We start from the raw sequence: 27,909 nt of genomic DNA on the forward strand, positions 1-27,909 counted from the left end.
GGGGGTATAGACCCTTTCGTGATAAAGCCTCTAAAGGGGCGTTTCGTCGTATTTTCACAGTAGCTTTTGATAGGTTAATTTAGGTTAGGTTAGGTTATGTTAAGTTAGGTGATTGTTCCGCATGGTTAGGCAATTGATCCCACAGGATTAGAGCCCCTCCCCCCCCCTCCCGCAGGACCTGGTAATAGGAGAAAATCTACTGTGAAAATACGATGAAACGCCCCTTAAGAGGCAATGCCACGAAATGCCCAAATATGTCCTTGCTTCAAGGGTTAAAACCATCCATATTTCTTGATGGGAGGGAAAGCATTCTTACATGTATTAGTTATTTTAAAAAATAAGTTTGTACTAAATTAGTGCAAAGATAAAAATATTGGCCAAAAAATCTTCTAAAAATAATCTAAAAAATCGCTCAAAGTTTCCGTGTGGGCGTTATAAAAGGGGGGGGGGGGGGGTTTAATGCAACCATCTCGTAATCAGTGAGCAAATGACACTTAGAATTTGAATTTCGACCTGAACTTTTGCATGAGTAATCCTTGGTAGGTCTATTTTCCCTAAATCGGACAAAAAGTTGGAAAAGTAACGGCTAGCGGCTCAGCCGTTCAGCCGTTTTTTGCCTATTTTCAGGGTAAATCCATCATCAATTACGTAGGAATCGACTTTTTAAAACATATTTTTGGTTTAATTCATGTTAAATGATAGCAATAACCAATTTTAAAACTTCTAGTACCAACAGCTACCGTCTAGAACCGTTTGATAGCGTTTTGGAGTAGAGAAGAGTATTATGTTGAGAGAGGTTTCGTGACTAATTTGCAGTATAAATATAAAAAAGATGGCAAAATAGCTGAGCCGCCAGCCGTTAGCCGTTACTTTTCCAACTTTTTGTTCGATTTAGGGAAAATAGACCTACCAAGGATTACTCATGCAAAATTATAGATGGAAATTCGAATTCTAAGTGCCATTTGCTCACTGATTACGAGATGGTTGCATTAAAAAACCCCCCCCCCCTTATGTTGTTTTTTGTTGACACTATGAAAACAAGTGTCCAAGCATGTCCTGTCCTATATGAGTGGTATGTGGGGGGGGGGGGGGGGGATAAGTATTGGATATTGAAAACCAATTCTTAAGGACGTGCTTACAATAACACAAATTTAATATAATTTTGGTCCGGAATTAAATGATTAAACAATAAAATATCTTCAACACGTTCTTATGTAAGCCAGTATAGAAATGTAGGAATTGGACTAAAATTTAATAAACCCCCAATTTTAGTAAACAAAATTACCATTTGTGTATATTTAGCCTAGTTTATAAACCATCAAACGTAAATTTGGGGAGTTTAAGCAGTTTTGACTTTCAGCAAGCATTTAATCATATAATTCTAAGTTGGTTAGAACCCCAAAGATTATTGACAAAATTACCTCATCTGTAAATCAAAATCAGTGGGTAAAAAGTTTGGATACTTCAGTTTGGAATCAACAAGCAAAGTTTTTGAGCCAACGAATAAGAAAACATGGTTATAAAACTTTGGGTACCGGTGTAATTTACAGTTCATTTCCATACTACTCCTTAGATAATCTAGAAAAACAAATTTTCAGCTATTCTAAAACTTTTGCATGTTTGCAAAAACTCCTAATTTATAAATGTGCGAAAAGCTTTCCCAACCCTTTTCTTCATTGAATATGACATGTTTTCATTTTGAAAAATGAAGCATTCTCTATAATTAAGGTCTGTACACTGTACACTACTATGTTACAACGTCAACCCTAAAATTTTTTTAAAGATTGTACGGAATCTTCCCTATAACTTTTTTTTTTGGGGGGGGGGGGAGGGTAGGGGTAAAAGATAAATGACAAGACGTAACTTAAAATCCTCTCCCCCTTGGGGAAGGAAGGGGAAAGAAACGCCACTTAATTATACTTATTCGACATATCTACAGATTTTTTATTAGGTTTATAATGTTTTTGTCAATTTTTATTTGTTTAAAAGTATCAAAAAAGTTGCTTTGCTTATATGGATAATGTCATTCTTGTTTGTTATAAATGACTTCGCATTAATAACAGCTTTTGTTCTAATATTAGTTGGTGAAAATTAAATAAATTGGCTGAAGACAATTCATTAAAGTAAAAAAAAATTCTTTCTCGTATTCATTAGAATCCGGTGGATAGGAACCGGTTCTCATCCATACGAAAAAACTATGTCTTTTATCGTGTTCAAGAAGACTAATAATACAAAAATAAATTCAATTAGAAATCATGAATTAATAGTTATTTCTTTCATCGTATTATATCCAGCTTTCTACGAATATAGAAATGTACAGTCATAAGATTAAAACCATAGTTTTAATCTTATAATTGTACATTCTATATCCGCGGAGAGCGGTTTATAATACGATGAAAGAAATAACTAATTATTCATGATTTCTAATTGAATTTATTTTTGTATTATTAGTCTACTTGAACACGATAAAAGTTTCGGGTATAGTCCACTTTGTGGTAACGCCTCTTAAGGGGCGTTTCGTCGTATTTTCACAGTAGCTTTTGATAGGTTATTTTAAGTTATGTTAGATGATTGCCCCGCTGAGTTAGAGCCCCCCGCAGTGGCTAGAAATAGGAAAAAAAGCTACCGTGAAAATACGACGAAACGACCCTTAAGAGGCGTTGCCACGAAAGGGACTAAACCCAAAGTATAGACCGTTTTTCGCGGATAGTAAAATGAAAAATTATTGGATTAATTCTAATTTCGTTGTTCCCATATATGTGCACAAATAAATAGTAAATGGGTAGTAGTGTTATAAATGTAATGTGATAGAATATCAATACTTTCCTAATGCATTATATACATCTCCAACCAAAGTGTTGGATGTATAACATTACACAAGGAATATGGCGCAGCTGCTATAAAACAGGGAATGGGACTGTTTTTTTAGTCCCCAAAGTTTTCTTATTCGTTGGCTTAACAACTTTGGGTACGTTTATCGGATTTTGATTTAAGTTCATTGATAAAACATTTCAACCACAAATTGTAATCTATAGAATGTAAATTTGTGTATCATCATACGGGGTGTACATTAATTTATCTGCAATTGTCTTTTCCCTTTATATACTGGTTCTATAACTATAACTGGTTTGTATGTAGCTTAAGATCACGCTTACGGCTCGACCAAAAAGGTTTCCTTTTCAGTCAAGTTTCTAAAAGATCGAAGGAAGGCTTATAACAATTTTGGGGAGATTACCTCTACCCTCCCATGTGAAATGAAATCGTCCCTTAATGAATATACACCTCTGTCATATACTAATATATAAAGAAGTAAGCTTTCGTTTGTCTGCTGCTTAAGATTTCGAGATAACTACTGAGCCGAGTTAGTTCTCAAGTTTAAGGAAGCTTCACATAGGTCCCGGGGTGGTTTTAGACTATTGGTCTGTCCATCCCTTCTTTGAATACGGAGCCCCTATATGATATGGACACTCCTCTATTAGTAGAAGATGTATAGTACTTTGTATTAAATGGGCAGAGAAATTTGGACACTGCTAGATTAAATAAAAGTTCCCAAGTTTGTACGCTCATGAATGAGAGAGCTTATTTAATAAACTTTTGGACATCAGGATAATTTATAGTCAACTCTCCACTCCCACTAAATATTTCACAAGATATTCTATTACTTAATTAAGTTTATCTTTTAAATTAAAAATCTTTTCAATTTTGTTGGTGATACACTATTTAACAAAATTGTCCTTGTTATTTCGGATATTATTACTTTATAATACAACTTGTGGCTACGCCCCTAGAGGCCTCTAGTATCACTTTAAATGTTTGTTTTTATTTCAAATATCCAATTTGAAAAAAAACTGTCTTTATTGCGCTTAAGTCTCTACAAAAAAAAATATTTTGTTTGTTATTTCTCTTGGGAGGGTGGAGGTACCCTCCCCCCAAATAGTTATAAACCTTCCCGGGACATATGAGAAGCTACAATGTTAAGGATGATCCGATTGGTTCAGCGGTTAGCGAAATACTTAGGTACAAACACACACACACACACACACACACAGACAGACATCCTGTTACTTTATTATAAGGATTATGTTAGATTTTCGCGTCAACTAAAAGAACATGAGAAAATTTAGAATATTGTGTTTTAATGTCCTAATGCCATATCAAAAAAAGGATGGGGAAATACCCATTTATTGTCAATCCAACCACCCCCCCCCCTTCTTTCTCTAATAAAAATGCTTGTAAAATAATTCTCCAATATTTTGGGTCCAATTTAGGGAGATTTCCCTTACTCACTGTTTATACAATACTGACTATATTACAAAATAGCACACTGAATTTTTACCCCATCTCAATTACTGGTTTTTGTTTCGGCGGACAAAATAGACTATGAGTAAATATATAATGGCCATGGGAATCCTCGAAAAAAATTTCAGACTTATATCTTTAAAAGCAGCAGAGAAATCAATTTTCCTAAAAAAACATTCTTACAAACTTACAAACAAATGATTAGATTTACAGAGTAACTTCGTTATTAAGGTTTAATAGAGGAAGTTAAAAAATATTATGTATAAAATTCCAACTGCTAAAACTATTGGACCCCTACTATTGGGATAACCATAACTACTATCAACACAAGTAGAAATTAAAGCGGTACATTTCTTTTTATGAGGGAAGAAATATTATGCCCACTACGTTTTATATCAGTCAAAACAGCTAAACTTTGAGTTAGCCAGAGAAAATCTTACTGGTAACAAAAAAAGCATCCGCCCTTACATTATTTCTTCCAAAAAGAATCCTTCAGAAATTAAATGAAGAGGAATTTAGGTAATAGCATAAATAAAAGAAAAGACTTTAGGTCAAATAAGAACATTTAAAAGTTGTAAACATCCAAATACAGGATCGCTTGGAAGCTTCTCTCAAGTTTAGAAAATTTTCTGTTCAAAATTAAATCAAACGCTTGTAAATTCAAAGCACTTTCTTAAAACATAGTATGTTTATTCTTTATTATACAAAGAAGTAAGGTTTTTTTCTATGTAGCTTAAGATTTCGATGACTACTTATCCAAGTTTAGTTTTATGCTATTTTTCTACTTTCCTTTCTCCTTCAAATACAGAGCTTCTTGATGCTAGGAGCGAAGCCGCTAGTTTATGAAATATTTGGGTTGAATAAGAAAGTGTTACATAGAATTGTGCTTTTAGTGAAATTTTAGAACCAACATTTTTTCCCTCTTCTTACATTTAAGCAGAGAATCTACTCTTTAATTTATTCTATGGCATCTATTGCAGTTTTCGGTAAAATATGCCTGGTAACGATTATCCCAAAAATATATATGAACTTTATAGGTCCCGCAAAGGGTTCGGTGCTTGATATGAACTTAAAGGGAAAGCACCAAAACATCTACTTTCTTAGTGGGTGTTTAGATAATTACCCCACCCCCTACCCAAAAATAGGGATACTTCTAGACCATGTTTAGAATCTCAATTAAGGGTTTTTTTTTTAATGCAACCATCTCGTAATCAGTGAGCAAATGACACTTATAATTCGAATTTCCATCTAAAATTTTGCATGAGTAATCCTTAGTAGGTCTATTTTCCCTAAATCGAACAAAAAGTTGGAAAAGTAACGGCTAACGACTGACGGCTCAGCCGTTTTGCAATTTTTTGGATATCTATATTGCAAATTAGTCACGAAACCTATCTCCACATAATACTCTTTTCCACTCCTAAACGCTATCAAACGGTTCTAGACGGTAGCTGTTGGTACTAGAAGTTTTAAAAATGGTTATTGCTATCATTTAACATGAATTAAACCAAAAATATGTTTTAAAAAGTTGATTCCTACGTAATTGATGATGAATTTACCCTGAAAATAGGCAAAAAACGGCTAAACGGTTGAGCCGTCACCCGTTACTTTTCCAACTTTTTATTCGATTTAGGGAAAATAGACCTACCAAGGATTACTCTTGCAAAAGTTCAGATCGAAATTCAAATTCTAAGTGCCATTTGCTCACTGATTACGAGATGGTTGCATTAAAAACCCCCCCTTAATTTGGTAATTACTTTGTTAATAGACACAAATTGTACGTAATTTAAATTCAATATCATATTATAATATATTTTGAATATTAACATACTTGTTTCTCGACTAATGTATAATTCAAATAAATCTTTTACTTTTCTCACTTCCCTATATGTATATATAATGTATATGTACATGTTTATTTTATTGTGCTGTGTATTTTATCAGGATTTAAGAGTTCATTCAAGTTTTGAATAAAATTATTGGGTATATTCGCTTTCGTGACAACGCCTCTTAAGGGGAGTTATGTCGTATTTTCACAGCAGCTTTTGATAGTTTATTTCGGGTTAGGTTAAGTTGGCCCCGCAGGCTAGAAATAGGGGGAACGGAAAGCTACTGTGAAAATACGACGAAACGCCCCATAAGAGGCGTTGCCTCGAAAGAGACTATACCCGATTCTTTTTAAAAGCGAAGCTTTTTCAATTTAGGGCCAGTCCATACGTCCGTACCAGATAGCTACTTATTTAGGCATGTTAGAATTGACCTATAGACTACAAAATTAACATGATGATTCCTGTACCACTTAGATACAATACAGAAAGTAAAGCAAATTAATAATCATTACCAGAAAGTCCGTAGATCAACTTTAAAAATGTTGAATTATTAATTCTTGTTTTTATCATTTCATTTATCGCGCTATAGGTTGTTCAGGTATTTTTTAGATCAGATATCTGTTGATTTATTGACAATTACTGCCAAATATTGACGATTTAGATATCTCTTTATTTCATATATTTTTTCGTCTTTGAAATGGAAAGGAGAATTAATTTACCTCGGATAATGTTTTAAAGCTTAAGAAGTTTACACAACTTTATAATGTTTAAATTAGAATAGTTTTAGAAAGTAGAAACCTAGCTAAAAATATGGTGCTATTGTTGTTACTAGTTGCTGCGGCTCAAGCATCTCTTTATGAGATTAAGAAGGAATATGGTAGAAAATAGCGTAAAACCATCCCAAGACTTAAACAAACTTACAAATTTAAATAATAGATTAATATGCGGTTTAATATTTAAAATGATTGTGTTAAAAATTATTCAACCTAGATTTAAATTACTAAATAATGATGAGATAGAAGAATCAAAATAAGATTATAATTTATGTTTTTTTGAACTTTAGTAAAGTGTTTGACACATGATCTATTATGTTATTTATGAAGGTTTTTATTTTTAACCATTATATTTTGAGGATCCCATTATTTCTTAATAATAAGGGTGAGGGGGTGGGGCGGGGTTCTGACACATTTGCGTAAACCTGGTATATAGGCTTTATCTTTGGACTGAGAGGATAGGTTATTACCTGGAGGCCTGGAGCTCCGGAACCTGGAGCCCTATCCAAAAAATCTTAAAACTTGAGAAAATTCATCATATAAGAATGATTTTATTCCTAATAACCTATCCTCTCAGTTCAAAGATAAAGCCTATATACCAGGTTTACGCAAATGTGTCAGAACCCCGCCCCCCCCCCCCCCCTTGATTATATTTTGTGTAAAATATAAATGCTGTCTAACTTTAATTTAACTAAAAAAGAGCAATTAATAAAATGACAACTCGTTCTGTACACAATTTCTCAAAATAAAAAATAGAGCGAAGCTCTTGAATTGAATAAAATAGCATCCAAAATGAAAGGAAATGTGGTGCATAACAGACAGGCAAAGTAAATAATGAAGCGTATTTTTCGTAATCATACGAATCTTTACACAAAATTTCAGAAGTTTATCTTGGATAACAGTAGAGAAAAATGTATTTTTGGAGCATTACCGACGGTGAAATGATACATAGAGTAGACGTGCATTTGTCAGCAAAATTTTTACAAAAACACTTCTATCTTAAAAAAGGAAAAGTGAAAAATACATTTCACTTGAAGAAAAGGTTTAATTTTTTTCGCGTATTTTCTGTAAAGGCTGGTGTTTTAAGACTTTTAAAAGGAGAAGACCTCTAAAATTTGGCATGGCGGTTGCTCTAATATGGTACAATATAGAACTATGAAGAAACGGCGGCAAACCGCCGCTGCCGCCAAAAACCGGTATATCCCGCCAATTTTTTTGCTTCTTCACACTAAATTACAAAAAAAAATGAATCATTAAAGACAAACTTATTATTTTGTAATAAAGTTGACCTTTTGATTTGCTCTGGACACTTTTTTTTTTGGATATTAACCACTCTCTGAAAGCAAGAAGCACCTTACCTTCATTTCAGATTCAAACTTGGCAAGATCTCCGTCCAGTCTTCTGATATGTTTATCCACCAACTCGTATGTCTGGATGGCAATCTTCACTTTATCATCAGATATCTCCTTTGCTTTCTTGAACATTTTCTAAATCAATATTAAATCCTTACATTAAATATTAGAGTAAAACACAAGAGGGAACAAGGGTAAAAAAACTGTATTTACCCATCGCAACCACCTTGTGCAACCTTTCTATTGGGTCATTGAAAATCAACCAATGGTGTCGCTTATATTATCACAGGCAAGTAGCAGAAAATAATTTAGCAGCAGACGAAAGAGGTCTTTGGAAAATGAAGGGAGATAGTTGTCTGTATATACATCTATACTATAGATTTGTACATTAAATAATGGGATATATGTCTGTCAATTTGTACCGAAGGATCCCACTAATGTTTTTTAATGCAATGCAGTTTCTCATAGGTCCTGGGAAGGTTCTTAACTATTTTGGTGGAGGGTACCACAACATGTGACATGTGTTGAAATTAGGCATATGTATTTTTGCCAGTCATGGATGTATTATTGACAGTATAGATAATATTTTGGATGTAAGTTTGCCTGGAGAATCCTTTTTTTGTCACTTACACAGTCAAATTCAGTTTGCCATAAATACATACATACTTTTTTAATTGCAATGGCGAAAATTTATCCACGGTAAATTTGCTGGATGTGTCAATGGCAGTCTGCCATTTAGAGGCCTCTAGGGGCGTAGCCGCTAGCTTCAATATATACTTAAAGTGTAGAAATGAGTGTATGATGTAATAATAATTGAGTTTCTAGGTATCTACACTTTATGGTTTTTTATATAAGGTTTAAAGATATTTTTTTAATACCTGAATTTTCTCCATTTCTAATTTTCTCTTTGATGGGCTCAGATCTCGAACTTTTCTAAATTATTAAAAACATATTAATTTATATATACCAAGCAAAGCCTTGTCTATAAAGCTTTGCTTCTCCCACTCTGAATACTTAGTTTGTTTTAGATAGATAGATAGATATATATTACAACATAAGCATACAAAACATAATAATAAAATCATTACACATATTCACATATTTTTATGCATAGTTTGGTACTTTCATAACCTGGGTTGGCCGTTGCAAAAGCTAAAAATACCAGTTTAAGACAAACATATTCTATAAGGTTTTATAAGTATCTCACATATTATTTGATAAAATTAAATTTTATAGTTACTGTCTAAAGTAAGAACAAAATAAATATTCAGCAACATATTCAGGAAAAATCCTGTTCGCGTCACAGCTTTAAATGTATATATTTTGCAGAGGTTTATAAATTTGGCCATTTTTATGCTTGTTTTATAAATGGCTATATTATAAATATATATTTAACTTATGGGGGGAGGTAGAGGAGACAATAATCGTAACCACAACCAAAACTCAAAGGAACCCGACCAAAATAAAGAGTTACAGCAGTTGCTTTAAAGAGATACAATGTGGAACTGCGAAGAAACGGCAGCGGAATCGTTTCCCTCGTCGAAACCAACCTTTCCCCAATTTTTTTATTATTTCTCACCGATTAAGACAACTTTTAATCATTTGAGACAATATTGGTTTTATTTATCTATCTATTCATCAATTACCCCTATCCTATTTTCTAAAAAAAACTATTCTCCATGTAAGAAAATGTTTTTCAGCTCAGAAAATCTGATTACATCAAAAGTTTTTTTTTGTGTGTGAGAGAGAGTGAAGCAAAGTTGCTCTATAATTTTCTTAAAGATTAGAGTAAAACACTAGAGGGAGAAAGGGTTAAATAACTGTATCTCCCCATCGCATCTACCTTGTGCAACCTTTCCATTGTGTCATTGAAAATCAACCAATAGTGTCATTTATATCAACACAACCAAGTAGCAGAAAATAATTTAGAAGCAGACAAAAGAGGTCTTTGAAAAAGGAAGGGAGGTAGTTGTCTGTATATACATCTATACTATAGATCTGTTTCTTAAAGGATAGTTGCCTGTATATTGTTGAAAAAAAGAGATAGCTTACTAAATTATATTTTTTGTGATTTAAGCAGTGATATTAGCGGTCAAATTAGTAATTACATTATAGGCTATATTTAAGGAAAATAAGAATGACAACATCCATAAGTAGCAAAGCACATAAAAGTCATGACAATGACAAATGGACAAATGTTCTGTTGTTAGAAAGAAAAGAAAGATATTAAACAAAAGTCATAAAATCACGAAACCTTTCAGAAATAAGGTTTATATCTTTTGAAGCATGATGCGACAGACAAACGGACAGGACAATGTATTGACTATAGATGCGCATATGTAATAGGAATCCTCAATGGAAATTTCAGCTGTCTATCATATTCAATAGCAGCCGAGAAATTAAATTTTCTTCATACCGTAACGGACTACCTAACGGGACAGAAAAGTGAATTATACAAACATCAAGTTATGCTCTAAAATAATCTACACCTCTAACTCTTTAAGTTAAAAAAATCAACATCAAGTCTTTTTTTGAAATATAACATAGCAACTTAGGATGTTATATCAATGATCATACCTATATTAAAATAAAATTATTTTGTTATATAAATTCTGATTATCTCGGACATTGTTATCCTTGTTATCTTGTAAGAGGAGGGAATCAAAGTTATTGTGGAGAAAACAGTTTTAACAGGTTTTTTTTGATGAACTATAATATGGAGGTTTAGTTTACTTACTCAAATAAGAGGGGGAGATATATTTTTTCAGTATGACTTCGAAACCGATGAAGATCCGCTGGATTAGAACCGGTTCTCAAAAAACATGTAAAGCATCGTTTTACAAACAATTTTCCACGAATATTAAACTGGCTATAGTATTATAATTGGCCCCGCAGGGTTAGAGCCCCCCGCAGAGGCTAGAAATAGGAGAAAAGCTACTGTGAAAAATACGAAGAATCGCCTCATAAGGTGCGATGTTACGAAAGGGACTATACCCCTTCCTTTTAATATCCGCAGAAAGCTGTATATAATCCAATGCGATAAGTAGCTATTATTATCCAAGTTTTTCTACATTGTAGCTGATCCATTTGTTTGTCGGTACTAATGACTCTTATAATAAAGCTAGGAATGTTAAAAAAGTTTATTTTTTATTTCAAACCCTCCATGAGGATTCCTGGCACAAAAATGTACAATCAGGAAAGCGTAGCACCTTTATGTGATAATAAATTATGTAAGTCTATTTTTAACATGTTTACTGTGTTTCTTTTAAAGAAAAGGATTTGGGTATTTGGTAGCTAGTTTGCAAACAATTATATTTTTCTAAAAAAGTTTTTTTGGTATTGTTTTTATTTACATTTTTACCTATGTTAACTTTAAGTAATGCAGTGTTTTTTTACTTATTTATTTCTTCAAAAGTATTGATAATAGAGTTTAGTTACTTAAAATATAATAAAATTGTATTAAGTGTAGTCATGTACTTATGATCTCTTTAGCGGCTTTTATTTAATAATTATCATTATACTTTTGTATTAATTCTAGTTAGGTTTTGGGCTATTTTCCAGACAGAACTTAGGGAATTATGAAATTATGAAGGGAGAGGTGGTTTATCCTTAACCTTTTGGGCTGAAACAATAGAATTAAAATAAAAATTCGCTAAGATCTTAACAGATCTTGACGTGTTTGTGAATGGTCTACATGCACGTTGTGGATAAAGGTTGATCAGTCAAAATTCTCTTTGATATGCTTCTCTATACCATTTCAACATTTGTTGCTTGGATGGAATGGATTAGGCAAAACTTACAAAACAAGGATGAAAACATCCATAAAAGTGAAGCTATAAAACCAGACGGTAGGACAAAAATAAATATAAATATAAACGCTTGTAGAGTGTCAGAACTTAATAATTAGAATATTAATTTATGTGTCTAAACAAAATTGTATATGAATTTGTTGCAAACTTGCTTTATTACGAGAAACTGTTACTTGACCTAATATTATAAATTGTTATCGTAGGAATCATTATTTCAAAAAAAGATGAACATGTTGATTATACAATAACAAAATTGGTATACAAAACTAAAAAAAAAAGCTTTTTTTAAAATAAAATGGCCATACGGACTTTTTAATAAAGATTCCCTAATTACTACATGAATTATCATGCATGTTTGAAAGTTTAAAAGGGATGGGAAAATTCTAACATGCAAAAATAACAATAGGAGCTTTTTTACAATAAAACCTATTCCTTATATTCCTTAATTGTGTAAAGGGCCTCAAAAGAATTTTTTTGTATTGAATTTCTTTTATGCAAGGTTGGCCGACAATTTCAAATATTTTTTGTTTTACAACTTTTTTAAAAATTAGATAGGTAGTAAGTAACTATAATATTAATTTAAGATATTTAATTATACTAGCGGCTTTGCCCCTAACCTCTAGGGGCTTTGCCCAATGAGTTAATTAAAAAAAAATAAAAATAAAATATTCTGGTGCTGCGCTCATCATTTATGGTCAGCACCATTTTTTTTGGGTGGGGTGGAAATTTTTATTTTTGGGTGGGTTGGGGGTGTCCCACACCCTAAGAAAATACCTTAAAACCACCACAGGACCAATAGGTAGATACCCTGAAGATTAGAATTCGATCGGTTCAGTGGTTACCGAGATCTTATGGGATGGACGGACGGACAGAAAGACAGACATCGTTCTACTTTGTATTATAGATGGAAATTGCCACAAAATTTCATGTACTCTAACATAGAGATACTACCAGCTGGCTGTAATAATGATACCACTCATGCAACCCTTTTATCTACTTCCCTCCTACTGGATGAACGAACTAACCAATAAATGAGATCCAAATTAGAAACCTAAATTTACGACATATATTCTATATCTAGACGATATGAAACTTGCTTTTGCTCAGAATATTCAAACCTTGGCCTTAGTCTAAAAAATACGTAAATAGATATTAAGTAGAGCTAAAAGAATTATAGGAAGTTTTATTCATACTCGATTATATGACCAAAAAGATCTTGGAAACCACTGAAGGATACAATTTTTAGAGAATTTCTTTTTGGAAAAAGGTCGTGGTCGGTGCAATAAAACACTTACATTTAAAAGTTGTTGTTGTTGGGGGGGGGGGGGGGAGGGGGGTAAGGGCTTTTATATGGCCTATCCCTGAAGCAAAGGACGCAGCCGTTATTGAAACAAAAATGATACAATATGAAGAGAATGGTTATTTATTGCAACGTATAATAGACAGCTTTCCCAGGATATTAAAATGAAAAATTCTAAGATATAAACCAGTATTTTAGCCCTATGGAGCCAAGGGGCTGGGCTAACAAAATTGGTAGGTATAAATTTTATGTTTAATATTTTAATAATCGAGGAAAATTGTCCGTAATATGATGCTAGATAAACATGATTATTCAGTATGGCTAAGAATTGGTTCTATTGCAACGGATATGAAACGAATTCGAAGCCATACTGAAGAAGATATTCTTTTATAAGAGTGGTAAATAGATATATTACAATGCAATGGATAAATATATATAAAAAAAATTTAGTTTGTAGATAATTTTTTTTTATCAATAGTTTATTAAACTTTTGGAAAAATACTCCATTTCAACAAAGGGGGGAGGCGGATGTGCCACTTTTTGAAACCAAAACTAAAAGTCAAAGGAACTCAACTAAAAAAAGAGTTACAGGTCTGAGATTTTGCATGGCAGTTGCTTTATAGGGCTACAATATGGAACAGTGAAGAAACGGCGGCGCATCCGCCGAAAACCGCCGATAAATTGCAAAAAATTTCGGCGGTTGCGCCGCCGTTTCTTCACAGTTCCATATTGTACCTCTATAAAGCAACTGCCATGCAAAATCTCAGACCTGTAACTCTTTTCTTAGTTGAGTTCCTTTGTTGACTTTTAGTTTTGGTTTCAAAAAGTGGCACATCCGCCTCCCCCCTTTCTATCTTATTCTACTGGCTATTTACTGAATGAGTAAACCTTAGATGGTCAGGTTAGGTCAGGTATATCAAAGGATTCAATATATGCACATTTTACATTTGTTCTTAAGATCTCTGTAACAGCAGAGTAACATTAATGTTTCAGGCTAGATAGTACAGAATTATTACTGTTACATTATGATGGCAAATATGGATGGAAATATCCTTTCATCAATCCTTTAAGGAAAGTAATATGAAGAGAGTTACAGGTTTTACAACTTGTATAAAGTAGATGGATGTGTGTGTGAGTGTTGTGATAGGTATCTGAAAATATTTAAGGGTATTAAACAGAGCTATTTAGATTTGTTGAGGGAAATTGTACCCGCAAAGAAAGTTAAAGAGTTTGGGCGGGGTGTTTATTGAGGAGGCCCCATTTTATATAAAACTTGGAGGCCTTTAGGGACACTGAGTTGGATCTTTAAATCATTTTAAAGGTGAGCCAGATCGGGGTGAGCCGAATTTTAGCCAATCACAGCGCAGCATTTCATGAAATGCTGTGCTCTCATTGGTGTAAAGTTGGCTCACCCCGATCTGGCTCACCACTAAAATTATTTAAAGATCCAGCTCTGGAGAGAAGGAAAGAAGGTATATTACTCCTACACCTGCGTTATTTTTTTCCAGGGGCGATTTCTTTCGATAGGTTGAAGGTAATCTCCTCCCAAAAAGTTATAAATATTTCCAGGACCTTTAAGAAATTTTAATGAAATGAAAAACCATTTTGGTCCAGCGCGGTTAGCGAGATCTTACGATACACACACTGACAGACAATATATTATCTCTTATAGAAATATATAAATTGTCTCAATATTGTAAAAAAGCAAAGGACTTTGTAAGGTTTGAACAATCTTCAGTAACTCTAACATACCTGAAAGGTTCCAGAAAGGTAAAGAAAAGGTTGGTGGGGCATAAAGCCTCTCACACCAAATCAACAATGTAACAACTCAACCAGATAAACAAGTGCCAACATCATTTTTATTCTTCATAAAAATGTAAGGGAAAGTTTTCAGATTTTTTAAAGTTATTAATCGGCTTTGAAATTGTAATTGTCATTACCTTTTATTTTGTCAAAAAAGCTACTTATTACGCAATTATACATGAATTTGGGTATTTAAATATGAGAAAAAAATAATTTTTTGATACAATGCAGAACTTTTTGTAAAAACTAATTGCTTTGCAAAGACATCTAAATATCTACTAGAAAAGTACAAACAATTCGAACCAGTATCTTCGGAGATCTTAAGCTTCAGCCAAAAATCATAACTACTTCAAAATATATTATAGGACAAACCTCACATTCCTACCAATATACATAAACATTTGAATAAAATATAAAATGTTTAATAATAATAACGAAAAAAAAACTTACCTTAGATATTCATCACTTGAGCTATCTATTGAAACCATAATATCTCGATTTCTAAACAAATAATATCCTTAAAATATTTGTAAAGTATTATGTGTTCTATCATTAGCAATGTTCCTCTGTTCTTTGAAAAACTATGCATTATCATTATATTTTATAATATTTGTGAAACATTTGCCATACAAGCATTTCTACATTCAACTAAATATGCTTAAAATACACTACATTTTAAGAAACAAGGACAAGGAAGGGAGGAGACATTGGTTTATTACACTAGTCCCCAAAGGTTTATATTAACGTTTTCTTATCCGTTGGCTTAACAACTTAAGGGACTTTTATTGACTAAAGATTGGTTGGTTTATTAATTGAGTGTCTAAATGTTTCAACCACAAATTGTAATCTATAGAGGGGTAATTTTGTTGGAATATACATAGATTTATCGGCCATTGTCTCTGGGTATTTAAAATAAACATGTCAACGTTGTTATTATACAAGAAATAATATTTATTTTGATTGGTTGGTTCAATAAGTTGAGTGTCAAACGGTTTAAAATCTTATATCTAATTGTAATCTACAAAAGGAACAGAAGGCGTAATTTTAATTATCAACAATAGGGATGTATATAAATTTTTCGGCTATTGTCTTATCCTTTTAGATTCCTGAGATGTTGTAAAACAAGGATGACAACATCCATAATAGCGAAGCACTGAAACGGTAGTACATTCGGACATTAACACTTGTATAGTGTCTAAACTGAATAATCAGAATATAAAAGTATAAGATTCGAAGCAAAATTGTAAGTAAATTTTTTGAAAAACTACATGATACAGGATTATGTTCATGGACATACTTACATTTTTAGGACTTGATTATAGAGTTGCTTAGCTTAAAATATTGTTCTTTGTTGTTCCAGGAATCAATATACCAAAAATCAGATCAAACGGATAATTAGATCACATAAAAATTTGTTGTTAAAAAAGTAGAAAAATCAACATGTTTAAAATGGACATACGGACATTCTGGTAATGGTTATAGAGTCGTACGCTTTCTAAATCGTACCTAACTACTACAGGAATCATCATGCAAAGTTTGAAATCGATAGGACAATTCTAACATGCCTAAATTAACGAATAAAAGCTACCTATCTAGGACGGACGTACGGACGGACCGACCCTAATTATAGAAAAGCTTCGCTTTTAACAATGAGACCGAACTAAAGCTAACAAAGTTTTAATCCATTAAAAGTATTAAGAATATTTGTAAGTACAAATCAAAAGTAAACCTAGGAGTATTTTGTTTGGTATAATATGGAAGTGAAGCATCTTTACGATAATTTTTAGAAAGTAACCAATACCATTCTAAAGCTGTCGACAACATTGAATCCTATTTAATATTATTTCTCGTATTAATTCGAAACCGAGAAATATCCGGCGGATTAGCACCGGTTCTCATCCATACGAAAAATTATGTCTAGCATCATATTATATCCAGTTTTCTTCGAATATAAATATGTTCAATCATAAGATTAAAATTGGTTTTTACTCCATGCCTTTGGCTAAAAAAACTGGTTTTAATCTTATAGTTGTACATTTTTTTATCCACGGAAAGCTGTTTATAATACGATGCGAGAAATAACTATTATGTTACAATCGAAGTTTATTTCCAATACAGAATTAAATTAGGAAATTTTACAAAAAAAACAGCCCATTTTTTGTTCCAAGCGCTAAGTACAAAAATAGCAGTGATGTAGCACCTTAAGAAACCTGACAAAGAAAAAAGATAACTATAGAAAGTCTGTGCTTAAAAACTAAGGGTAAAGTGAAAAAGTTAGTTTTGGTATTTGAGGAGCAATCAAGAAAGTTGTTATTGACTAAACCAACAATAGTTAAGTGTTCATACAAAGTATATAAAAAATGTGGATAATTTGAGTAACTTAAAAAGGGACCATAAAAGCTTTAATTATGTTCAATAGTAAATAATATTTTTTACTATTAAATAAAGGCCATTTTTTGAAGTGTATCTTTATTTTCAATGTCATGGAAAACTAACTTTAAAAGTCACTTACAGTTGCCTGCGGTTACATAAATAAATATATACTAGTTTTATAATAATAATTACAGGCCATATAGACTAATCTTTTATGATCTTTTAACTTTCTTCATCTAAATACTACAAAACATGTGTTTAACATTTTATTTTGAGGAAAACTATGAGATTTTGCTTGATAAATTATTGTCATATACTAAGAACGCATATTGGCTAATGTGTAAATTTATCCTTGTTGTAAGCATACCACTAATAGACAGAGTAAGACTTGGAAATAATACAAAAAAAATCTACCAACAACTTTATTCGTTCTCATAACAATAATCATGTAATCAACAATTTTTGCCAGATTTTTAGATTGTTAGAATTTAAAAAGTAAGTACTTACATTATGTTACCATAAAAAATCTTAATAAATAAGAAAAAGACAGATCTCAACAAAAAATTTCTTGGTATTTAAATGATACTAAGTTTCTTCAATATAAACTTATTATTTATTTGTCAAAGATATGAGGAAAAAACACAAATCTATACTTTATTATAATTTACTTTTTGTAGATTATCCAAAATAGTTAAGTTATGTCGGTATGAAGATTAAATAGAAAAAAATGAAAAATAGCTTTTGACTACATTAAGGATCTTTTTTTATTACAATAAAAATGTAGGATTTGTGAAAAAGGATTATTAGCATTAAGATTAATGTTAAACATTGATAAACAGTTAAAACCACTAAATTGTTACCTTGCTGAATTTATGAAAATATGACACAAAGTTGCATGTATGACAAGAGTATAATTTTAATATTGTGTCAACTACATGGTAGAAAATTTAAATATTTTGATTCTATGCTGTACATAACTTCATATAGGTATTATCCTAGATAAGAAAAACTGGGATTACTAATTCAAGATCAAATGTAGGTATTCTCCTTGATACTTAATAGCAAATAATGATTTTGTGACCATTTAAACCACTTAATAATAAGTTTTTTAATAGATATTATTATTATTTTCTATTTTTTCTATTGTAGAATATTAAATAAGTTGTAATAGCACTTTGGAAAACCACTTTCTTTATTTGCTCAAGACCTCATATATATGACGGTTCTTTAAATCTATTATTTACCCATCATCACAGCTAACTAAAAGGTTAAACCTTTTGTAACATAGGATATAAAATAACTTTAGAACTCAGTCATACTCATATGCTGTAGTAATGTGTAAACACACTTATGAAATTGGTTAGGTATTACTAATATCATTCTACCCAATCAATACAGCTAAAGAACAAAAAAGGATAGTTCCATGATCAGTATTTGGTGGCTTTAACTACTTCGAATTATGATAAATTCTTTTTTAATAGCACTATCACCAACAGAATTATGTCATGGTGTTATATACTATTTGAGAGGTTACACAGCAATGAAAAAGTTAAAAATTTAAGCTTTATTAGGTTATATTAGATTAATTTAGGTTAGGTTAGATTAGATTAGGTTTAACTAATCTAATAAAGATTAACTTTTATTGATGCATGTATGCCACAAGGTGTAAACTCTCAAATAGTATATAACACCATATAATGATCCTAACATAAAAAAGCCACTATGAAATTTCATACTTATGGAAGATTGATTGTGATACACTTTTGGTTAAAGCAAAATTGCCAGCAACCCTTATCTTACTTTTAGTATAAAGTTTGATTGGATTGTCAAAAGCCTACAAAACGGTCTACTAATCATAAGCCCCAAGTTACTCCATTTTCTGCTTAAGTATTCAAAACAATTTTTATTTTTATTTATAATACTGTTAATTGAGGTAGGTAACAAATAATATATCTATAAATAACATCATAAAATTATGAAATTCATACAAACATGAACTGACTATACCCTTCTTAGCTATTTTGTATGATATTTATTTAGCTATTTGTATGGACACTGTACTAATACTATGTAAGAGGAATTTGTTAATACCCTCTACTTCAGGAGCCTCAATATTGGTTTTATTCAAAAGATGCTCTTACAAAACAAGTTATAATATCATTAATTTTTAGCCTTGGTTATGTTAGGTTAAGTTAGATAAAGTATGTCTGTTTGATAATATATCTAACACTACAAAACCAATGTACTTTATCATTTAAGGGAAACTTTGTCTTTCATTTTTGTCAAAACTTGTTACTACATTAGGTAGTATTTAGTCCCCCTCTACATTTATTTTTCTTTAAAAGTGTAGGTAGCTTGTGCTAAAATTCTGTAAAGGTGTGAATTTTAAGGCCTAAAAACAGCAGGTAGAATGATGATATACACCAAATATGTCACGTGTATGCCTTGTTGAATATAAGAATAGAATTTTTTTTTATATTTTATATTTAATGAATATTATCATTCTACTACTGATTTTAAGCATTACAACTCACAACTTTACGGAATTTTAGCACAAACTACCCCCCCCCCCCCCCTTTGTTTAATTTGTACTGCATTGTGAAGACACAGCTATTCTTCTCTCTTCTCTACATATGTTTAAGCCGGTGGATAATTTATATTACAGTGTAAGTGTGTGTGTGTGTGTGTGTGTGTAAGTGTCCAAGTGTCAGAATGTTTGTTTTACCAAGAGTAATGTTAAATAAGAAAAAGAAAATGGGTTGAGAAAATCTTTAATGTTTAATCATATTGAGAATAAATCTTTTGGAGTTTTAAATTTGTTACCTATTGATTTATGTGAAAAAAATTCAAATTTTCTTTCATTGCTAGGTATTATTCCTTTTATTCAATAGTTTTACAATTTAGGTTTCAATGTTTCTTTAAATAAGGTAGGACATCTGCCATACTCAAGCCAAATGAAATATATTGTACTACCACTAGATTTAATAAAAGTTAAGCTTCTTATAGGTTCTGGGAAGGTTTACAGCTAATTTAAGTGAGATTACCACCACACTCTTAAAAGAAATTGCAACTAGAAAAAAGTGACCCCCAAAAAAGTTTTTTTACTTACCTATACTTTTAAAAACATAAATTGAAAGTAGTATGATCGACCCCATTTCAAGTACCCCTATAGCTCTAGGGGCGTAACCGATAGTATATATCATAGGTCTAACTAACAATACAATTTTGTTTTTCTAAACCAAAGTTTGCTCTTGTGTAAGTATCTTAAAATTATTTTTCTTCTTGGATTTATCAAGTAAACAACTACATGCTTCATTATATTCAAAACCAAGTTTTTATTTTAACAAGATCAGATTTCATAAAAGCTGATGCCTTTATGAGAGAAAAAAAGGATTACTGTCCTTTTAAAAAGTGATTTTTTTACCTTACTACCCAGTTAGTTTAAGAAGTTTGTATATTATTATAGCAGCCATAAACTCTAAAATCAATAAGAAAATAACCGTCGCGTTCTTAACCGTCTCTGACGGACGTCCCTAGTTCTAGATAGATTTTGCTTTATAAGACGATGTCAAACATTTCGTCTAGGTCTACTAAGAATAAGAAAGGATTATAAAAATAAAGAAGGAAAAAAGCTTTAAACTTTAATTAAATATATATAATATATCCACTATATTTTTAAAATTATTCATAATATCAACCTATCTAATCCTTATATAAAAGTAATATAATGTCAGTAAGTTTGTCTGTATTTTTATACCAAACAAAGTTCTAAAACTATTGTTAGGGAAGTGTACCATCACACTCCCAAGAGAAATCATCCCTATGTTCACCAAAAGATTCTTTAAAGAAATAAAATTGAAAATGGGATTGAGGGAGTTTAACTCCTCCCCACCTCAAGTGCCCTCATAGGCATTAAGGGGCGTAGCCTCTAATGTATAATTTTATAAAAAGATCAAATTAATATTCTGTTCTTTTTTTAATTTTCAGTGACAGCATGATGATGTGTGTTCATCAAGACATGAAAGCTTTTGTGTCAACCAGGGGAAAAAGGAATAGGAGAATAATATTTTAAATTACTTAGGTACCTACCAATTTTTTTTTTAAAGCGAAGCTTTTCTATAATTATGGTCGGTCCGTCCATACGACCGTCCGTCCGTAGCAGATAGCTTTTTTAGTTAATTTCTTAGAATAGTGTATTTTTTTAAAAAATAGGTTGAAAAACATATTAATTTTAAAATTAGTTAATTTAGGCATGATAGAATTGTCCTATCGATTTCAAAATTTGCATGGTGATTTCTTTAGTAGTTAGCTACGATTTAGAAAGCGTAGCAACTCTAAAATCATTACCAGAATGTCCGTACGTCCATTTGACCACAGGACCAGTAGGTTTATTCCCTAAAGAGTAGAATCCAATCGGTTCAGTGGTTACCGAGATCTTAAGGGACGAAAAGACATCATTCTATTTTTTATTATAGATAGACTAAAAAACTACATATCTAAAATAAAAAAAGTTACTTTATATAAGAATTGCTAAGAATGGTAAATACTTTTTTATAAACTATGATTGTGTACCTAATCACCCAGGTATTCCCCGCTACAAAGTGAATAAAAATTTACACCAGGTACAAATATTCAATAATATGTAGGTTAGGTAAGTAATTGTGCAAAACGATTAGATTTTTTTTTGTGTAGGTACCTATCACTTTTTTTCAAAAGGATTGTAGTGTGAACTTCTGGTGCCATAGAAATGGCAATTTTTTTCCACAAAAGAAACTAATTTCTATTGAACTGAATGAATAAACACGATGAATACACCTTCACAGCTTTCTATCACAAATTGATTTTTATAAACGCAAAGCTTTTCTATCATACCTATATGACATGTTACTAGAGGCATGTTAGCGTTGCTCAGTTTATATAAAAACATGATATGAACATTTAGGTCCATTAGAAATTATCAGTAATTCAAACAAATGCAACTTCCAGAAAGTCTATTCAGACATGATTTTTAATATCTTAGTCCTAAGTCCATAGACGGTAGGTAGGTAGGTATGAAGTATTTACCTTAATGAAGTAATTACGTCTAAAAGCAGGGATCTAAAGGGATAACACAATGGCCGATAAATTGATGTACATCCCTAATGATGATACAATAAAGTGCACCTTCTGTTGATAAAAATTATTGGTTGTAACATTTGATTAATCAACTTAATGAACCAACCAATCAAAATTCGATAAAGTTAAGGCTATGAATATTGACTAAGAAAACATCATTATAAAACTTTGGGAACTAGTGTAAAATGTCTCCTTCCTCCTTAGTTTTGAAGAGTAAATTTATCCAAATCAAGCATTATGCACTTAAAGGAGTTTGTACTTCTTTTTAATATACTAGCGGCTTCGCCCCTAGCCTCTAGGGGCGAAGCCCCAACAGATTTGGGGGGGGGGGGGGGTAGTCGACCCCACTATTTTAAATCTAGTTTTAAAAAGAAAAAAAATATTATTTTTTTTTGGGGGGGGGGGGGGTATTTTTAATTTTTTGGGGGGGTTGGGGGTGTCCCACCCCCCAAGAAAATAGTTATAAACCTTCCGGGACCTATGAGAAGCAACCCTGTAAAGGAGAACCCGATGTTTATAAATTAAAGGTGCAGTCTCCCAAGAATTGTTTATTTTTTTTTAATGAATTTGAGCAATGCATAAGGATAGTAAGAAAAAGACCAGAAGTAAAATACCTAGGTACCTACCTAATATTAATTGCAGGGTTGTATATTCTACATGGGATCCCCGGCTCAAAGGGGGGGGGGGGGTAAAAATTAAGAAAACTGAAAACATTTTTTCCATCCCCCCCCCCCTCTTTGGTAAAAAAAAACTAAAAAAATGTGTGGTAGGAGGGATAAAATAAATAAAATATAGAGTTCTTTAAATATTTTTCCATTTTCCCCCCTACTTGGTGAGAAAAAGCTGGGGGGGGGGGGGGGGAAATAACAAATTTTGTAGCCAGGGCAAAAAATAAATCTTATGCAGAATATACACCCCTGGTAAATTGTAAAATCTTTATTAGAAACCTAATACACAGAAATCCTACAAAATTAGTTAAGTACCTAGGTAATATTTGTGGCTAATATAAAAAACTGATTATGACAGGTGTCCAATCTTAGTGAAATCTCATGAAAAGGAATCTCAATAGCAACATATTACTTACTCATAAATGACTAAAATTTAGCTTGAGGAGTAAGTGGTAACAATATCCTAACGCTTCCTGAAAGTTTTCTTTTTAAAGCTAGTTCAAAATTAACTAGGTAGATATAATATTTAAAACAATTTGCTGCAGTTAATTCAGCTTTTTTTAGTCCTGTTTAAATGTTGTTATGTGAGGAGTCCAAAAAGTCCTTGAATTTAGGCATTATTTTTTCTTTAGTCTGTATGTATTGTATAGGGAGATAAGATAGAACTGAACATATGATAACCCATATTATTTCTTGTTTAATAACAACGTTGACATATTTATTTTAAATACCCAGAGAATTACCCGTCTGTCGATTACATTTAGTGGTTCAAACATTTGAATACTCAATAAATAATCCAACCAATAACATTCAATAACAGTCTCCAAAATTGTTGAGCCAACGAATAAGAAAACGTTATTATAAAACTTTGGGGACTAGTGTAATAAACAGCCTAATGTCCCCTCTCTCACTGGTAAATACCGAACCTTTTATCTAGATCATGCATCTTGTTGAAATTTCCCTTTAAATCTGTTGGCAGATCCTCCAGGGAATCCAGGTATTGTTCCAGGTAAAACGTGGAGCCAGACATTTTTGGTTCTTTTCAATTTTGAACCCTTTTTTATTACTTCTTAAAATCTGAAATGATACAATAATAATAATAATTAAACACGTAGCAAATGTCAAATAGACGAGGCAATATATTTAGTTCTTTTTACTTTATACTGATATATTTCATTAGAAATTCAAAATTTTTTATAACATAGTGTAATAACTATAAGTGACAAATATTATTAAATTCGCACCCCCCAAAATTTTGCAGGGGTTTGGACTGTTTTAATTTTCATTTATTTGCTCGAAGCCTATTTCTTTCCCAAAATTGTTCTTCCTGAAACAAAGTGATATCAAGTTTTGAGAATTATTTGAATTTTATCAATGTGGCACAATTTTCATTCCAATTGCTTTAAAATGCATATTTTTTTCTTCTTCAAGATGCTAAAATTTTCGAAGAACTTGTTTTTGTTACATGCATGCATTTTACACAATGTGTGCTGAAGTAACAATTAATTTTTAATTATATCAATTACATTATAAACACATTGTATCATCTCAAGCATCTTGACACATGACACATGATATGCATTAATGAACAAAAATGCACCAAAGCACACAGTGTGCAATACAAGCATGCCATCCAACACATGTTGCACATGTTTAAGAGTACACTGCACATGTTGCATATGTTTAAAAGTACACTGAACATGTTGCACATGTTTAAAAGTACACTGCACATGTATAATTAGAACTTACGATGCAATTGTAATGTGTAATAGTGATTTATTGAGTAGGTAATAAAAATTCTAAAACATCACGATTCACGATGCCCCAAAAAGAACTAATTACAAATTTTGATGTAGTTAAAGGAAAAATTTAGTGATTTGTGACAATTTGATATAAAAAAAAGAACATGATTATAATATATATAAAATCTACATTTAGTAAAGAGTTGAAAAAGATTTATATTATTGCATTAGGTGCTCCGAATGACAAACACTTATGGGAAGCCAATATCCCTACAAAGTTCCATTTAATCATAATAATACAAAAGTATTAGCACAGCTAAATGAAACTTTTAATATAACATAAATAGTCCATATTACAGTTTACACTATACTCATATTATAGCTGGAAAATAGGCTTCTTAATTACTAGTCAACACAGCAACATTAAAAATTAATTAACTTTTAGGCCAAAAGATTTTTTGTAAATTCTGCACAAATCACAAGTAATACAATATATAATAATTAATTAATAGGCCAAATTAAACAAGTTACCAAAATTATAGCAACATACAAATAGTTAATTTTCAGTAAAATAATGATAAATGGGCGAGTCATAATTTAATTATAGAATAAATCTAGCAATTATTATTATTATTAATTAATAATTAATAAAGGTGCAAACATTTGCATCACAGAAGTACATGAAAACTTAACTTTATCTAGAGTAGAATAAAAAAATATTTCTGGTTACAAACAAAGTAAATCTACCAAAATGAATCTCGTGAATAAATGATGACCTATCGGTCCATCATTTATTCCCTCGGGTAAGAAATATTCATTCCTAAACAAAAAACTGGACAGGAATATCATTCTCATTTAAACAAAAAACTCATTTTTCTTATGCTAAAATGTGGTTTAATTTTGGTTTTTAATTTTCATTTATTTCCCGGCTATGACCATTTATATTATTTTCTTTCTTTTAGTAATTAATAAAAATTATAAAATCTTCCAAACAAAATTAAAAATCTTCTAAAATCATACCAGGGATATAAATGAGATACCAGGGAAATAAATGAATATTTACATCCACTATTTAAGGGGTTGTTTATATGGGAATGAATATTTAATCTTATTTGTAACAAAAAATATTTTTCTTTTTGTTTACAGTTTATCCTTTCCAGTATCTAATATGATAAAACAAATAAAATTAAAATGATAATATTTTCTAAAATCTGCTGCATGTTTAAAATTAAATGCTTAGTTATCAGGTAATTAAAAGAAGAATAAAATACAAAATATCTACAATAAAATACAACACAGTGACAATACAATAATAATAGGGTAAGGGGGGGGAAGTTTCGGTAAGGGGCTATTCTCGGTAATTTCGACCTACCTTCATTAAATGACCTTTTTCTCCATGTTCCTTTCAAATGACAGAAAAAAACATAAAAGCAAATTTGTTCCTTATTAAATTGCCTACAAAAAAGTATAAAATGAATTTTTTGTGAGATCAATATTAAGGGTACTTATTGGGTCTCAAAGTCGGACGAAAAATTTTTTTTTTCCAAAAATTTTTTAGTAGGTGTGTGAAGATCAACCTACACAAAAATTGGTAAGACCTAGAGCTGATCTGAAAAACTTTTTGAACTAGAAATTGCCCGCTTTTTCCAAATCCGTTGAGAGCTTTAAAATCGGGTTAATATTTTTTTCAAAAATGACCAAAGTTGGCGCCGGGGGAAAAATCGGTAATTTCAAAAGAAATTAAAATTCAACTTTTAAGGTCATGTTTTCATGTTTTCTTTTGTCAAATCTATTATTCCATATGGACTTTTTAAGAATTAGGCCTAAAAATGAATAGAACAGATAAAAAACAAAAAAAAATTAATTTTATTTTTTGAATCAAAATTTTGCGAGGAAAAAATCAAAATTTCTGGTCCTTTGAAAAAAAAATATTTTTGACATAGGAGGAATAGTCCGATCTTTATGAATTTTTTTGTGGTTAATCCCAATCACCTATACTAATTATGATTTATTACGCTTGTTTGGTCGTTTGGCCTTATTTCATCGATTTTTTTAAGGTTAAAATGTAGTCAAGATTTTTTGCAAAGATGACACTTTTGCTTCAAATTCAATTTTTGAGGTCAATTTTTAATCAATTTTCATGTTTTTTGGGCTAAATCTATAGTTCAATGTGAGCTTTTTTAGGATCAGGCCTAAAAAGTAATAAAATACGTTTTTTTCTTATATTAATTTTAAGTTTTAAAAAAAAAAATTTTCGAAAAAAAAAATCGAAAATTCGCGTCTTTCAAAAAAATTCATTTTTAACATAGAAGGAATAGTCCGATCATTATGAAACTTTTTGTGGATAATCCCTATAACCTATACTAATTATGATTATTTATGTTCGACTGGCCGTTTGGCCGTTTTTCATCGATTTTTTTTAGGTTGAAAAAAATTACCGATATTTCCCCCGGTGGTGGGGAAATATCGGTAACTTTTTTGCGGTCAATTTCGGCCAACTTCTAAAAGTCCTAGGATAATGTCCTTTTAGGACCTGATAGTCCTTTCCGTAAGCTTTCTACTGGTCTTGGTTTCATTTGAAAATATTAATATTTACCCCATTTTTTTTCAAAAAAACCGAAAAAAAACCGAAATTTCCCCCCCCTTACCCTAATCAAAGCAGATTTTACAAAATATACTTTTTTTCATAATTAATAATATAACATTTTGATTTTAAATTATTGTGATTAATTTACTTATAGGCTTCTAGTGCGATTTTTCAATATAGAATATACATTTCTTACTTAATATATTATTTTTTGTTATTACAGCTATATTCAGAAAGTTTTTATTTGTGCTAGTTAGTAATA

At 31.2% G+C, this 27,909-nt stretch overlaps 2 protein-coding genes across 4 annotated transcripts in view; both read right to left on the reverse strand.

Annotated features, from left to right (window-relative positions):
- The window catches only part of Ing5 (inhibitor of growth protein 5), a 29,580-nt gene extending 5,182 nt beyond the window's left edge, over positions 1–24,398 (reverse strand). Inside the window, exons 1-4 of the mRNA XM_080174911.1 lie at positions 24,245–24,398; positions 15,613–15,663; positions 9,129–9,183; positions 8,257–8,385 (exon numbers count right to left, since the gene is read on the reverse strand). Coding sequence (XP_080031037.1) covers positions 8,257–8,385; positions 9,129–9,183; positions 15,613–15,663; positions 24,245–24,348 — 339 coding nt within the window. The 5' untranslated portion in view covers positions 24,349–24,398. The remainder of the gene's footprint in view (positions 1–8,256; positions 8,386–9,128; positions 9,184–15,612; positions 15,664–24,244) is intronic.
- The window catches only part of LOC145330278 (uncharacterized), a 173,657-nt gene continuing 170,142 nt past the window's right edge, over positions 24,395–27,909 (reverse strand). For all 3 annotated transcript variants that reach the window (XR_013883349.1, XR_013883348.1, XR_013883347.1), the window contains one exon: positions 24,395–24,645. The gene's annotated coding sequence lies outside the window, so the exon portion shown is untranslated. The remainder of the gene's footprint in view (positions 24,646–27,909) is intronic.

The sequence above is a fragment of the Acartia tonsa genome, chromosome 10 (assembly GCF_053477335.1).
Source record: "Acartia tonsa isolate MP-2025a chromosome 10, ASM5347733v1, whole genome shotgun sequence".
Taxonomy (NCBI): domain Eukaryota; kingdom Metazoa; phylum Arthropoda; class Copepoda; order Calanoida; family Acartiidae; genus Acartia; species Acartia tonsa.